Source organism: Pyrgilauda ruficollis, unplaced genomic scaffold, assembly GCF_017590135.1.
Source record: "Pyrgilauda ruficollis isolate IOZ18807 unplaced genomic scaffold, ASM1759013v1 scaffold18, whole genome shotgun sequence".
Taxonomy (NCBI): Eukaryota; Metazoa; Chordata; class Aves; order Passeriformes; family Passeridae; genus Pyrgilauda; species Pyrgilauda ruficollis.
Window position 1 is genome coordinate 8,106,227 of NW_024516984.1, and position 17,367 is coordinate 8,123,593.

Genomic DNA, 17,367 nt, shown 5'->3' on the forward strand with positions numbered 1-17,367 from the left:
TTATATTTATACTATTCATATTTATATCTATATATATTCCCTCCTCCCACCAAGAGGTCCTTTCTGAGTCTCCATTACTACCCTACCTGTCCTTTTTCTCTCCCATAACATTATGGTGCTGAAGCATGTCAATGTGAAGTGTGAGGTTAAAGACCACATTTCAGAATTAATTCTTGCTGAGAGCAGGGTATGAATATGATTTTCTTCACAAGTAAATCTTAAATTAATTTTCTATACAAATTTAAGCAAAACTTTTTCCTGATTCCAGAACTCCCTGTATAAGTTTTCTCCAATAAATGTATTGGAGATGTACCCTGGACTAACAACTGGTACAGTCATTGATAATGTGTAAATATCAAGGTATTCTCTCATTCCAAGTTAGACAGTGATGCTAGGAACACATTTGGCATCTATCTGCAACAGGCTTGAAGGATTTCTGACTTCAAGCACAGCCTCTTTTTGTATTGGATTTGAAGCTTGGTTTGCCTCTCTTCCCACTTGTCACAGAAGGCTGTTGGATTGCAATGAGCCTCTTTCAGTTGCTGCTGGACTTCCACTTCTGTGGGTTGCTATGGGTGTGGAACTGCAGTCTCAGCCAATGTTGCCAATATTGTTGTTCTGCCAGCCACTTTGGGAATATTTCCATCTCTTACTTTGCACCAAAAAGACACTGTTAATTTCTTATAACACACAAGAGGCAGAACTCTTATACAATATGCTTTACCTAAGAAAATTAAATAAGTGCAGTTGTTTTTTGTATATTATATATATATAAATATATATACATACATATGTATATATATATTTATATATGCATATATATTTACATATATATACACATATATATTTATATATATATATTATATATACATACATAAAAGAGAAATATGTTATCTTTTTATTTGCTGGAGCTTCCTTGTATCACAGTTACAACTGGCAGTTAACAACAGAAAAATTAAGTCAGCTATAGATTTTTGGTTCTCTTTCAAATCCAAAGCATAAAAAATTTATGATGCTGCTCTGGAATCAGTCCTAAACATACATTCTTGGACTTGTTTTAAAAGAATTCTTTATTCCAAAAATAACTCCATATTCCAAAAATTTGGACTCAATATATACTGCCCATATTAAAAGCTTACACAGCTTTTAAAAGCTTAAGTTATGCATATTTCCTTTGTTTCAGAAAGATATGGTACAGTTTTCATTGTCTCTGTAACAAATAGGTTGATTAAAACAAAACTTGTCAAGGCAAAATTGTAAAATGTGATTCATGGCATAACGACTTTAAAATCAAATTCAGATCCCATGTAAGTAGATGCACCACCACATTTTTCATAGCAATGACTCATTCCAGATCTGAATTTGGCTCTCTGTTAGAAACTGAAATCTTGATACCTCCATTACTGCAACATCAGCCACTTTTGTTTCCTCTGTAAATTTTAGTGGATTCTGTGTTTTAGAGCTGTCTTTAATTCAGAACAATAGAAAGGTGCACAAATTCTTAAGGCACAAAATTTGGACAAAGAGCATCTGGCACAGATTTCCTGTGAGATCTTTGTCTCTGGAAGTATTTCTGTTTGAAGACCTAAAAATTCAAACAATAGGTCTCTCTATTTTTACTGCCTCTGACTCTGGGGTACAATCCAGACCTCTAATTTGAATTTTTCTAGTTTGGTGTCTAGGCTTGTGTAAAGGTGTTTGAGGAGAGTTACATAGTTCAAAACATATGCTTTCACAGTACCTGTCTGAACAGTGATCCAACTTAAATATCTGTATCAGGAAGCTGGCTTCACTATGTATTCAACAGAGACAGATATTTCTTCTTCCTTCCATTGATTTCAGTTAAATAGTTGAAGCGAGTTACAACAATATGTCCTCAGAAGCAGCAATCCAAAAGCCTTTCTCCACCTGCAGAAAAGCCACACAGAGCTTAGACCACAAGTTGCAGTGATGGAACTTCTCTGGACACTTTTTCCTTGGTTTCGTTTGGGCTCCAGGGTCTAGAATTCCTTCCTTTCCCCAAACCTGTGTTATGTACCTAAAGACATCCTTTCCAAGAGCTTTACATTTGCCAGCTGCTGCTGGCTTTTAAACACAGCTGGCAGAGGAAGGTGTGTGGCAGGCCCTGCTCTCCATCAAGTTCCTGAGTGACTGTCAGTCTCAGCCTCCACATGTACAAACTACCTTTTTGTCAAAGGAATGGCCTCTGATTTCTGTAAAGGCAGATGTGATTTGTGCTGAGAAAGAGGGAGCCTGACTCTGCAACCTACTGCACAGGGCCTGTATCTATGAGGGAGGAGGTTTTGTCTCTACTGCCGTGTTTTACCTATTTCAATAAAAAGTGAGGAAGAAGGACTCCACTTTCTGTAAGGCGCATGCCTCAGCCAGCAGGTGACAGAACCAGTGGTCCCCTCACATCTGGTCTGGCCCTATGAATGTTCTGTTTTCTGCTGCTTACAGAAACACAGGCATCATCTGCTTAAACACTTTAAGTTAGGCAACCTTTCTGAAACAAGCCTTAAATAAGCAATTTTCAGGATGACAATTGTTTCTCAACAGCTAAAGCTTTCTATTCAGTCCAAAGGCAGTAGCATTCAGATTCTGATCTGGATGACCAGCTAACATGAACCACCAAATATGTTTGTGTATATTCTCAAGTCCCTACAGTCATGATGTAACCAATGTTTTCAAATACCCTTATAATGCTATCAGAGTAAATAAGGAAAAGGGAACACATCTCCTCATGGCAGAGGAGTTGGAACTAGCTGCTCTTCAAAGTTCCTTCCAACCCAAAATTTTGTATGATTCTACAATTACATGACATTTTCATAATTTTACCTTTATAAATGCAAATGTATTTTATAAAGTCAAGTAATACAGTAAAATACATAACTGTCAATTAGCCATTTTTAGCAAATGAAATATGAAAGGGACAAATAGGATACTATAGTGTATCTGTATATAGAATATCAATATGTATTAGTATATATCAAGTGGATTCATACTGATTTATGTTATGTGTTAGTTGACAAAATACACTTTTATATAATTATTTATGAGTGTTTAAAACTGTAGTAAATACTAATGCTGATGTAAAGCAAAGAAAGAGTTAGACCTTCAGCTCTGCAAATTCCAACAGATTCTTCCCATAACACTAAGCTTATCCACAGCCTAACTATTTATGGTGCAACATTTTTGCCTTCACATTAAATTAAGCACCATGATTGTAACTTAGAAAGGAAAACAGAATTAAAAAGGCTATTGAAGTATTGTATGAGTGAGTTAACAGTATTGTAAGAACTCTGGCTTCTGGAATTTCCTGAGTTTTGAGTGCCTGACTTTATGACTTGGTACTGCACCAAAACTAAAACCTTCTTTATAAAGAAAAGAGGCAACAAAACCCAGCATATTTTCTTTGGGATTGTTCTACATGCTTTTGACTTCCTCAGTGCATCTTATAAATTGCCTAAGCACAACCTTACACCTCTGTCTAACATTGGCTAAACAGAGAGATAATAAGGAGGCCTCAGCAAACAATCTGTCATACACCATATTGCAGAGCACAGTGTTCTCCAGCTAGCTAGACCCACTACTTTTCAACTACTTTCCATCTGCTGCTCTCTCTAATCCTCATGCATTAGGGCATGCCAGTCTGCTCTCTAAATCTTAGTAGCTCTTTGCTCCTATAAAATTCAGACTTAAAATGCCTTAAAAATGTGACATGCAAAAGTAGATGTATGGCTTTATGGATCTGGACAAGGAATTTATACTTACTGTTCTTACCTTTCTATTCACTCTTGCCTCTTATCTGTTTAGACATAAGCTTTCCACTGCAAGAGCTCTGTGCACACTTCTGATTAATGCTAAAGCATAAGGCTACTTCAGAGTTGGTGCACAGACTATAGGTGTCATAATCTCCTGAAACACAAACCCTACCAGCTGTGTACCTTATCCTAAGAGCTTCCTTGGCTTTCAAGATACTGAGAGGCAATGCATGCAAGCCCCACATACTGTTATTTATTTCTCTGCTTAACAAGGAAGGAGGCCCAATACAGACTCCTACAGTGCAAGAAAAAAAAAGGGGGTTTAGTTTATGGCCAGACTAACACACATTTAGTCTTGCCAAGGACGTCTGTGTGAACACAGCTTATATGCTTGCCATGCACCTTACAGAAAGGAGCCCCAGCTGCTGTAGCTCAACAATGAATCATGAACACAGTAAGAAGCGAGGTGGGATTGGAATTTTTTTTATGGATTAATAGACAGCAAAAAATCTGCTTGCCCTTCTTATTTTTTTAACTTTTGGGTTTTTTTTTTACTTTATCAAATAGTTTCTGTTGGACCTCATACATATACAGCTCAGACAGACAACCAAAGAAAACATTGTTACTGCTGTTTCAATATATATTGAAGTCAATCTGTAAACTGGTTTAAAAAGTGTTCAAGAGATTCTCTCCTTGAATAGCATCAGAGTCCTTACAGCAATACTATGTAATTCTCAAATGTGCTTTGTTTTACTGACACAGAAGATATAAACCAGACTAGAATGTGGACTTAGAATTGATGTTTATTGCATGAGTCCCACCTAAAGATATGAAATATATCCGACGCATGACATGAGAGCAAATAGTAAATGAAAACTAGAAGATTGCTTTAGTACCCAATCAAAATAGTATACAGAGCTACCAGAAAGAAAATAACCCAGGCTGAAAAGAAACTTTGCAAGCACAAAAGCTATTCTGCACAAAGAGCCAAATGCAGCATGTGTGCTTCTAAATCTCATCCTATTTTGAGGAATTTAATCATGGATAAGCCTTTTGCTGCCACCTGTACAGAAATCAATGCACAGAGTACTTCAGGGCAGTGAAAATAAGTAGGATACCAAACAGTTGAACTAACAGACATGAATCAAACCAGGGATCCAACCTTTTCCACAGTAAAAGTTTTATCCAAGCTCATTCTTGCAGATGACAAGTTTAATCACTGTTCAGTAACAGTCATTTTCATGTGAAGTATTATTTCAACTTTGGCTTCTCATTTACCCAGTATAGAAACTACACAAGCGTAAGTGGCAGGTGTCGGAGAACAAACCTGTGGTAGAACCATGCAGTTGTTTCCAGAGCTCTGGAGAGACTGCTAATAAAATGAGGGTGCTCACAACCCTCTTATGCTGAGATCACAAACTTTTGCTCTGTGAAAAGTAGTCTTCCTGCCTCAGAGGCATGCCAGAGCAGAGTCCTGGAGGACCACTGACATCTGGTGGTCACTTCACTATAACGAAGACCAAGTCATATATATTTAATTTTACTGTGACTTGATCAAATTACATTTTATAGGTGGTCTGACAGAAATATATGCCAGGGAAGAATTAAGTTACAGGTCTTAATCTGTGTTCATTAACTTAGTGAAATTTGATAGCTGCAAGTAAATGCAGATGAACTGTAACACACAAACAACAAACTCAGTTAAAGCTGCCAGTACATTAATAGTATTGTTGGATTAAACCCACTCTAGAGATAATAAAGCTTTTCCAAATACAGCACATTTAATTCAACAAGTTCTTGAGAACCACTGGATCATTAAATAGAATTATATAAAACTGTCTTTTTTACAAATAAAAAAACGCATTGTTTCCTAGGTAAGATGTTTCTTATTACTGAAAAGGAGTAATGAGATTTAGGTCTACTTTTGCTAGACAACTAGCACAATATTAAATAATAAGCAGGAGTATCCAATAATTTTATCCATATTGATATGTGTTACATGGTGAGACTGCCCAGACAGAAACTGCCTCCGTTCTCTCCAGCAAACTTGAGATGATCTTCTTGACACCTAAATGCAATTGTGCAGAGTTACCACAGCCACCAGCACTGGACCTAAAATGTACTTAGGCCTGTTAGCACTGATTGTTGACCGGCAAACACTTAAAACTATGTTTTGTTTGTTGCATCTACGTACAACTTGTAAACAAAACTCTGAGGCTTTCAAACATTCATCAAGTATACAAAAATCTTATTAAACTGTCATGAGAATTTTCAGCCCTTCCCATACGCTTTTTTTGATGCAAAATGATTCAAAGTCTACCTTCAGGTAAATATACATTTCTTGTTGAAATGGGAGCTCAGTTCAAAACTAATAAAACTCACAGCATCTGTTGAGTAGTAGAAGTAATCAAATTGTTTTACTACACCTTTCCTCCATGCTACAAGTTGGCAGTTTTGCAAAAAACCAGCAGTATAAATCATGTCCAAACCATCTGTATTTTTCACTTACCATCAACACAACCCCTATCCATAAGTAAACAGACTGCTAAATTAAGCTTTACCTTCAATCTAGGCTACCTAACCAGAATGATAGAGTGAACTATTTTTAATTACTTATACAAAAAGGCATTGCTCTGCATATGTTTTCTAGTTGGCTGTGGCACGTTGTGGGCAAGCATTTTATAGAGACGTGCAATTGCTAATGTTGCCAAGAAGTGTGCAAAAATAGCCAGTGCTCAGAGTGAAACACGAAAGGGTACATGGGACACTCACACAGAGGCAACTGTACCAAGCCACTCCAAAGAAAGCAGCAAATGTGCACCAAGATAGTTTGATTTGATTCTGCCAGAGTTTGAGGCTGAGACTTTCAAAAGACAAGTGTCAGGTTGTCAGGAAATGTGCACCAAGATAGTTTGATTTGATTCTGCCAGAGTTTGAGGCTGAGCCAGAAAGGCTTTCAAAAGACAAGTGTCAGGTGTTTTGCTTCCATTTGTATTTCAGCAAAATTGTAGTATCTGTTGTCCAGTGATGCCTCTGGAGAATTTCACTTGTGTGGTACACAAACCACTGATGTTCTTACCTGTTTCAGGTCTTTTCCTGTACTGCTGCATGAACATACACTGACAAAAGTGGCTTTACAAGATTATTTTTTAACACATTCCTAAAGGTCCAACTGCAAATCAACAGGCAATAATCAGTACAGAGAAACTTGCTCCTGTGCACAACAGGCACAATGTTCTAATTAATCTTACTCTGAGCATTTAAAGTAAGAGCTATTTTCAGTATTTTAACAATGCTGGTTTCTGCACAATAATGCATTTCATCTACAGTGAAAAGCTGTCACATTGCTGCATATTTATTAAATAAAAGCATTTTAATTAGGTCAGCTACTGGGTAAAGGAGACAATAACCACTTTAACGAAGCACTGTCACAGATATAGGCCCTTGGCTGAAAAGTACGTCTCTTCTTTCCTTTGTCATCCCCCCAACACATATTTTTGAAAAATATCTCAGCATTGCCAACCCAATTAAACAGCAGCAGGAGATGATTACTCTGTAGCAATGTTCTAATTCACAGACATAATCGTTCTTCTATGTTTATATTTTATTGAAGATATTTTCCTGGGGGGCAGAGATGCCCTCCACTCACCACCAGGGACAGACAAGGTCTAAAAATAATTTTGCCTGGTTCTAATTGATAGCACCATGTTGGCAAATCTCTTCCGAAGACACAGGAAAGCAAGATAACCCACCCCTGCCAGCATGCTGACCAGCAGGGTGGTGCCAAGAACCCTGGGAGCCCTTTTCTTGGCCACACGGAATGCTGTTGGCAGGACAGCCGAGATTAATATATTGTTGACGTGTCCTAAAACTTTGTAAAATGCTTTTCTCTTCACGACACGCTCATAATAAGCTTCCAAGTTGGGCCGCTTTCCATTTCCCCAGTTTCTTCTTGCTAATCCCAGAAACTTCAGGCGATGTAATGTGACAGCAAGTGACACATCTGCCAGACTGAAGAAATCACCACAGAGCCAAGGCTGATTTCCATCTTCTAAGCAGAGATAAAACATAAAACATTAGGAACTAATGGAATATAAGCACATTTAGTTTAGTGCTACTTCAAAGTACCATCTAATAAAGAGCAACAACTCTTCAGCTAAAATATGACTTTAATCAATAAACATTTTCCTAATCTCTGTCCACTCTTTGCACAATCTTGTAAAGTCTTAGGCTCAGCAGACTGGCCTACATTTGTTAAGGAAAAAAAAAATCCACATTCCAGGTTCATAAATTAAAACCCACAGTAAACACTTATTTTCCTCAACTAGATTTCTCAAATCTGGATTAAATTAAACAGGATTGGAAAGGAGGAAGACAGTTTAGCTTTTACTGAAAAAGCTGCCACTTGTCTGAAGAATTTATCATCTTGCCTGTGTCACCCAGCTCTGTGGCATTCACTCAAGAACTACCTCCAGCTAACTTGTTGGAGGCTTTCAAGCCAAAAAGAAATGGATCAGATGACTGACTTGCACCAAACATATCAGCCCACTGAGATGACAGAATTTGACTACCTGTGTCTCTTTTGTGTCTCTTAGACCCCAAATTATGGGGATTTTACACTGAGATGTTTGAGAAATATGACAAATATTCACACTGCTCACCACTACTCAGGAGCACAGATGGAGACCCCAGGTACCCTCTCCAGTCAAAGGAAAGAGATGACTCTTTCTGGGATGGCTCAGAGCAGGCACTGCCAGGCAGCATCACGCTTTGCTGTCAGTGATCTGAACCACCACCACCTGAAATGGCTGACATGTACTGACTATAACAAGAGCTTTTGAAACCCAGGATATGAAACTTGATAGCCAGCACAGCTATCATAGCTGCCAGCATAAGCACTCCACTCTAGCCTAGATCTCAAATAGAGAGGACTGTGCTGCTCCCGTCTCATTTGTAACTTTTGCAGTTCGTCCCTCCCTAGAAACAGAGAAATTTTTCAATCTCCTTTCCAACACACTTTCCACCAGAGAAAAGCAACAGCTTGGCACAAAGCTGGTACTAGTCCATTTTGACTGGCTACACAGGTCTGGAAAAAAGGCCTCTGTAGAAAAGGAGTTGCTGAAAGGATACCTGGGAATTCATCCAGTGCATTAAATAAGATGATGGAAAAGACCAAAGAATCTATCCTGTGTGAAAGAAAGATGCCTGCAGTGGCAGCAGTAGTAGTTGAGGGATTCAAGCAAATGCAAGAGAAGCAGGAGCTCTGAGTTTGGACAGGACCTGGAGAAGTACAGATCACAAACCTCCAAAGTGGGAATACATCAGACAAAATTCCAAGAGGCAATAGTTCCATGTTTCACAAAATCCTGCAATCCCAGAAGCTTTCATAAACTCATCAATATTGTATCTGTTCAGTCCTTGGAAAGGCTACTTAGCAGAGAAAGGAAAGGAGTTGCTGGAAATGGTGGCAGACATAATTTGTTGAACAAAATCCTTCCATCCTTTATGAGTTAAAATATTTTCTGTGACTCTTTCACTGTTGAGTCAGTAGAAAATTTAACCTAGGTTTTCAACTGCTGGTTCAAACCTACAGTTGTGATAGTAACCAGTAATTATTACAACAGCTATTTATAGAGCTAAATGAAAAAGTTATTGATTTGAGCAGATGCAGTTGATATTGACTGATGCTTCATGCAGTTTCCAGTGAAATCAGGGGAAGGACTCCTATTAGCACCACTGGGAGTTGAACCACACTGTGAATAAGCAGTAGACTAAGCCCATTTAAGCAGAATTTAGGATGCTGATATGGTCAAGTGCCTGTGGGTATAGATCAGGGGGAAGGTCAGCATTGCAGATGTCCTTGTAGGAGTGTCTTACAGACCCGCTAGCGACCACAAAGAGGCAGATGATGCACTCTACAGGAGGCTGGCAGAATTTCAGCCCCTGTTTCAGCCAGATGCCTGCTGAAAATACAACACAGTGGAGAGGAGCACGAGATTCCTGGAGTGTGTGGAAGAAAACTTACTCTCAACTGGAGGACTCATGGGTGATGTGGTGGTCAGTGGCCATCTTGGGCACAGCAACCACAAAATGATGGAGTTTTCAGTTCTGGGTGAAGTAAGGAGAGGCACTAGCAGAACTGCCACCTTGGACCTCTGCCAGGCAGACTTTGGACTGCTTAGGAGACTGATTGACAGAGTTCCTTGGGAGTCAGTCCTGAAAGGCAAAGTAGTACAGGAAGAATGGGCAAGATTTAAGGAGGAATTCTTAAAGGTACAGCAACAGGTAGTCCCCATATGCTGTCAGGGACAAAGACCAGCCTGGTTAAACAGGGAACTTAGGCTGGAACTTAGGGTAAAAAAGACTGTGTCTCACCTCTGGAAGGAGGTGGGTAACTACAAGGATGTCATGGGGTTATGCAGGAGAAAATTAGAAAGAAAGCCAAACTGGAATTTAATTTGGTCACTGAAGTTCAAGACAACAAAAACAGTTTCAGTAAACACATTGACAGAAAAAGGAGGGCTAAAGAGTCTCAATCCTTTGCTGTATGGAGGGGGAAACATAGTGGGTGATGAGAAAAAGTCTGAAATACTTAATGCCTTCCTTGCTTCTGTCTTTAACACCAAAACCCCTGGTCCTCAGGCTGTCCAGCTCCCAGAGCTGAAAGTTGGTGATGGGCACCTGAGTGAAGACCCTACAACTCAGGAGAAAATGGTTAGTGACCTGTCATGCCAGTTAGACACCCACAATTCTATAGGTCAAGATGGAATGTGCCCAAGAGTAAGAGGGGAGCTGCCAAAAATTTGCCAATTATTAAAATTATTTACCAGCAATCTTGATTAACCACAGAAGTCTCTGTTGCCTGGAAATTAGCAAATATAATACCCATCTACAAGAAGGGTCAGAAGGAGGATCCAGGAAACTACAGACCTGTCATCCTGACCTTGGTACTGGGAAACATCATGGAGTAGATCGTCCTGAGTGTCACTACATGGCATGTGCAGGAGAATCAGGGGAACAGGCCCAGCCAGCATGAATTTAAAAAGGCAGGTCTTGCTTGGCCAACCTGACCTCCTTCCATGACCAGTGACACGCTCACTGGATGAGGAAAAGGCTGTGCACATTATCTAAATACCTGTAAAGCTTTTGACCTGTCTCCCAGAGCATTCTCCTGGGCAAACTGGCTTGGGTGTCTCAGCCCAGGGAGTGATGGTGAATGGAGTTACATCCAATTGGTGGCTGGTCACTAGTGCGGTTCCCCAGGGCTCAGTATTTGGGTCAGTCCTTTCTAACAGGATGAAATGGCCCTAAGTTGAGCCAGACAAAGTTCAGATTAGATATTAGAAATGTTTTTCACTGAAAGAGTGGTCAGGCATTGGAATATGTTGCCCAGGGCAGCAGACAGCAGGATATGGTTTATGGTTGATGGTGCTGGGTTGACAGTCAGACTAGATCATCTTGGAAGTCTCTTTCAACATTGATGATTCTGTGGTTCTGTGAAAAATTTGCCTTTCATTTGGGTGGAAGCAGCTAAACAGGATTGCTTTTCAAGAGGGTGAGGGAAGAGGGTTGCCTAATGATCAGAGCAATTATTCAGATTGCTTATTCTACATATACCACAAATATCAGCGGAGTATCTGCACAAGATTATAATAAACCTGTATTAAACATTAAGATTCTGATCTTGATAATGAACTGAAGCCTACACCTATAACATCAACATTCTGTAGTTAATTTTTTTCCTGATTTTTTGACAAAAATACTAAAAAAATTCTGCAGCTAATTATACTCATTTTGCTGAAAATGTGATCACGCACTCTCATGAGACAGTGAGAAATCATTGACTGAACAGTAAAGTAAGCTAGTATTTAAAACAGTATTGATCCCTTCTGTGAGGTATAGGTCAATATATACTAAAAGTATCAAATCTGACACATTAAAAATTGTTTTATAATGGTGCTGTCAACAAGTTTACTCAGTCTCCTCAAACAGAAATATTAACAGGATTTAGCAAGAAAAATTCCTTACCTGGTGTTTCCTCATTTCGCCGCTGCAATTCAGTCTCAACCTGATCCAAAACTTTTTCCAGTTCATCCAGTATTTTCTTTAGGTATTTTATATTATCATGATCCAGTAGTTTAGACTAAATAGACATACAGGTTAGTGTTTTAATCATCATACAGAGTTTATACTTTTATCAGAGAAGCTTATACTTAGCATACTACAGTGTTTATTCATAAAATGTGATTATTTTCTCCACGTAGTCAGAAAGATACCACATGGATACTGGTGACAAGTCAGAAAACAGAAGAAAACTTTAGAGATGCCAGATATTAAGGTTTGCCTACCCCTGCAGGGCGCTCAACAGCCCAACACTAGCACTGATGTGTACTTACCTCTAAAGTCAGTGGGACCAGTCCAATACTTCAGCACACACTTGAAGTGTGTAGCTGATCTGAGAACAGACTGTTTCATGCCTTGAAGGGTTAAACGACTGCATGACATTACTGATAATGACAAGTGAAACAAATGTTTATATTGTGACCAAAAAATCTAACACTAACAAGCTCATAATAAAGGGGCCCATACAAAGGGGTTTCTTACCTTAAGGCGCTTCTGTTTTGCTATATAGGCATCTTGAAGGTCTGGATTTTCTTCTGCAAGTTTCTTCAATTCTGATTCTGTGTTACTTATTTGGCCTAATTTAAAACAAACAAACAAAAAACCAAAACCAAAACAACACCGAGGCAGACAAAGAAAGGAATGACAAATATTAGATAGCCAAACATACTCATGATACAATCTCATGATACAAATATCACACCAAGGAAATTGGAAGTGCTGCTTCAATACAGCATCTGCACCAGGTTAGGATTTAAATATATCACATTTTGGAAAACTTAAATGCTTTTTAAATTGACCCAACCCACCTTCAGCTCATCAGTTTACAATGTGACAGTGCTGGTAGGCCCACACTGAGATTTCTTGTCACTGTAGGCCACAGGCATCATTTCACAGCAAAAGCCTAAATGCCACTGAATATGGAGCCAAGGTGTTTTCATCTAGCTAAAATCTGATGCCAGAGTCTGTGATCCTTTTGGAAATGTTCTTTAAGATCTGTGTGCACATACTAGAAGAACATTCATTACATGATTTAAAGAAGGAATTATGTGAAAAGCTTAAGTTAATTTTACTGATTCTACTATGCTTAAATGGGGCTTTGCTTGAAAATGCCATACTTATAAACCCAGAATACCAAAAGACAGTGATTTATAAATCTTCTAAAAATAAATATTTCTAATCATAAACCAAGAACAAAAGAATAATTTAGAGCATGAATCACCTCTCACTTGTGCCTGATAATAAAGTTTTGTTACAATTAAGTCTGATAAATTAAAGTGATAAAATTCTTTCTAGAGAATAACAAACTCACTTTTTATATATTCATTTCAACATGACTGTGAAAGCCATCCTTCAATATAGTGTATGAAGAACTTGAAGGATGTGCTCATACAACTAAAATTTTACATATGCAATTAATTACTTACTTGGATTTGGTATGCATAAACATAATACACAACTGGCTCATGCCTTATTATATTTAGCAGTCTGAAAAAAATCAGGTGTTTCAAGCTCCAACCAGGAGAAGTTTGAACATGCAAAGGAATCGTTAAGAAACATCCACAGGCTCTTCAAAAAAATGCTTCAAATCAAAAAATGTAGGCTATGCTTTAAGCATGAAAAGATAAGAAAACATCCCAATTTAGACAAGCAATAATGTTAGCTCTGCCAGTATGAACATGTGCAAATTGAAAACAATTTACACCAACTAGAAACTAGAGCAGAAGAATACATACAGCAAAAAAAGCAGAGGACAATGTTGTAAAGTGAACTGTAATTAAAGCACTGATTATTACCATGTGAAAACATAAAAACTAGCCATAATGCCTATGAGTAAACCACAATTGTTCAATAAACAGTTAGCATACAAAAAAAAAAGCACCAAACCAGACAATGCAGTGATGTAAGAGAATAATTTGTGTTCTTGGACAAGGGGGAGTGGCTTTAAACTGAAGGAAGTAGATTTAGATTAGATATGGAGAAGAAATTCTTTCCTGTGAGGGTGGTGAGGCCCTGGAACAGATTGCCCAGAAAAGCTATGGACTCCCTATCCCTAGAAGTGTCCAAGGCCAGGCTGGATGGGGCTTGGAACAGCCTGATCTAGTGGAAGATGTTGAAACTGATGATCTTTAAGGTCCCTTTTAACTTAGGCCATTCTATGATTCTATGATTTTATGATCCTGTGATTCTATGTTACTTCAGTAACAACAACCATGCAACAATATGGAAAATTAACTGCCTGCCTTCACTTCTGACAACATAATAGTGTGTTACCAGAAATTTTAAGGAGGGGGATAAGACATTTTGTTGGAAATATGATTTCTCAAGCTAACACAATATCACCATTTATGGTATCATGGACTTAGTATAGATGTATTACATTTCAAAGACTCTGCAGTATTTGACTTTGTTCTGCAGAGCATTCTAAAACATCGTACAAAGAAAAGAAAAAGAATCAACACTATATAAACCATTGACATTGACAAAAAAAAAAAAAAGAATCAGAGATCTCAGAATCTAATAGTAAACAGGGAATCATCATCCAGCCGTGCTGTCAGGAGTTGATACTTGTCCTAGAACTACTTAGTTCTTTTGCAATACATTGAAGGAAACATAAAGACATCAGTTAAAAGGTAGCCATGGTACAAAAAAATTACCTCCACAGACACCTCAAAAATAACATTTCCTCTTTCCCATTTCCAAATCCCAACAATAGACAATCAATAAAAACTATATGCACAAATCATCAAGGACTGCAACTAAAATTCATAATCTGTGCTCAGTATTTTTTGTTTAAGGTGGACTTAAGAAAGAAGATGAATGTAATGCAGCAACCTACTAAGTCAGAGACATTCAGAGCTACACCAGTACATACTACGGATCCTGCTGGTAGCATAGGCTGGAATCATGGAGTCCACAGTTAACTCGGGGTGCAGGATGCAGCCATGTGTGTAGGCATCCATCGGCAAGGAGTCTAAGAGCTCCCTGTAGTGTTGCACCCTTGGATAATACATGCTCCCCTCTTCTGGCATTAATCTTGGTACTTCCTCTGCAAAATAAAGTTAAAAATAAAGTTAAGAAAAGAAGAATCATCTAATTGACCAAAGTTTACTCAGTCATGTCCAGCTGGTACAGGTGACACAGCCACAGGTAAGAAAGCTTCACTTGTTCCCCAGCATAAGTCAATAGTGTGATTGCAGCTCAGAGAAATGTATATTTGTAGTTCATTTTAAAATGTTTTAGAATTCCAATTCCTATGCAGCAACCCATACAAACACGTATTTAAAAAGCTTTCAAATCAGGAAACCACTCTCAGCTCTGTTACATACATCTAGGAATGGGTGACCATGACATACAACCCTATAATGCTCTCACTGCAGGGGACAGCTGAGATTCCAGGAAATTGTTATGGCTGAAACATTACTGCTCCTGCAATGGTGTAAAAATTACAGTACAGGAATCCTACACAAAGCATGGCTGGAAGTATTCCTGCACATCATAGAGCTTTACCCTAGCCTTGATCTACCTGGACCCCAACTCCTTTTTTGACTAAAAGAGAGCACAAATTATGTTCACTCAAAAATGAAGTTTTTTTCATGCCTCAGAAATTGCAGTGCTAAATCCCTGAAATACAAAATGCTGCCATCTTCACACTTATACAAAATTCATCTCTGCATTTCCTTCAAAAATTGAGGCAGGCTTTTTGGTTGGTGTTTGGTTTTTTGCTTTTTTTTAACAGTACAGGCACAAAGAACTTCAAAATCCTGCACATGATCACTTCCAAGGCTTCTCTTCCTGCTCTTTTACTTCTTCATTCCATTTTGGCTCCAAAAAATTTTGCTCATTCTACTTCCATTGTTCTACAAAAGATTTTTCTGAAATTAAGCATGTTTCTTCTTATCTCACAGAGAATCTGGACCTGCTCAACAAAGGCAGTCATGCAGCACTGTTCAGTATGTTACTTTTCATGGCAGTGTCACACCAGGGTTAGTGCAGCTAACTTAGTGCTGCTGCCATTCCTGGCTTCTCCATCCTTCCTGAAGGGCTAAGGAGGACAGTGGTAGGTTTTAATTATAAAGGTTCACTCATGAAGGTGCTGGAAAGCCTTCTACTAATTTTAAAGGAACATGTTTTCAACCCAAACTGCTAGCTATTAAGAAGCCTGTTTACTTGTGAGACTATAAACATATTCTGCCCTGAATGAAGAGTCCTGCAGTGACACAGAGCTGCCCCCAGCATTGCTACAGTTTATGGGGTGAGGGGAAGAACCACGTACTGAAATGCCTGTGGGATTACCATCTACAAACGTCGCTTCAAGGTAATCAATAATCTGCGTTGCCTCACAAATTATGTTTTCTCCATGGATCAGGACGGGTACTTCTCCAGAGGAGCTCAAGCGCATGAACCACGGCTCGTTGTGCTCGCTCAGCGGCAGGTTCACATCGCGCTCCTCGCACTTCAGCGCCTTCTCGGCTATTGCCAACCGCACCTGGAACGGCACCGCCGGGGTCACCCGGGCAGCATCCCCGACCGGCCGGGCAGCATCCCCGGCCGGCCGCTTTGCCTGTCCCGCCTTGGCGCACCCACGGCCGCTCCCACCATCCCCCATCCCTCCACCCTTCATCCTACACCCCTCCCGCCCCGATGCCGCCGCGGGCGCGCAGGGGCTGTGGGCACGGCGGGAGGCGGCGATCCAGGGCCCACTCCCCCGCCCACCCCTCACCTTCTGCGAGGAAAAGGACTGCGTCCAGTGGTACAGCACCAGCGGCGCCATGCCCGGCTCGGCTCGGCCCGGCTGGGCCCGGCTCGGCCCGCGGCGCTGGGCGGGGCAGGAGGCAGCGCGGGCGCGGAGCGGCGGCCGTGCCCGCCCCGCGCCGATCCGCTCTTGGAAATTACCCGAAGGGAATACCCCGGGGATGCGGGGAACAGCCCTCACTGCTCGGAGGACAGCCCTTCCGAAGGGGAAACCGCCTGCAAAGCCGTCTGCCGCATCCCCTAAGGAAGCGCAGGAAGATGGATGCGCAAGTAGGGAAGGTCACATGGCAGGATTTAACCTTTTATATTTATTTGGTTTTTGATTTAGTTTTTTTGGGGTTTTTTTTTGAACCAGTGTTTCCAGTATGAATTTCAGGGACATGAGCAACACACACTTGGGAAAAAACAAAACAAAACAACCCAAAAAAAAAAAAAAAAAAAAAAAAAAAAAAAAAAAAAAAAAAAACCCATAAATCATCCTGAATTGGACCCTGCGGGCATAAATCCTCAATTGCAAAATGAGTCATAGCAAGAAGGAACAAAGCTTTCGAATAACTTCTTTTGCCTCTAGATGCATTCTTTCAAGAGAGAAAGTTTCTTAATTATTTTTTTTTTCTAGACAAAATTAGAAAATCTAACAGTTTTTCAGGGATTTTTTCATTTTCCCTGTGTGAAGCAAGGTCTTTTTGGAAAAGCATTTGAGAGTGAACAATGGTTTATATCATCA

General features: G+C 39.6%; 1 protein-coding gene across 1 annotated transcript; it reads right to left on the reverse strand.

Moving 5' to 3' along the window:
• Positions 1-6,694: 6,694 nt before the first annotated feature.
• Positions 6,695-16,665, reverse strand: GDAP1 (ganglioside induced differentiation associated protein 1). Its single transcript, XM_041464524.1, has 6 exons — positions 16,609-16,665; positions 16,182-16,374; positions 14,761-14,934; positions 12,369-12,463; positions 11,793-11,907; positions 6,695-7,815 (listed from the first exon to the last, which is right to left on the reverse strand). The coding sequence occupies exons 1-6, from the start codon at positions 16,657-16,659 to the stop codon at positions 7,433-7,435; spliced, it is 1,011 nt and encodes a 336-aa protein (XP_041320458.1). The 5' UTR covers positions 16,660-16,665; the 3' UTR covers positions 6,695-7,432.
• Positions 16,666-17,367: the final 702 nt, after the last annotated feature.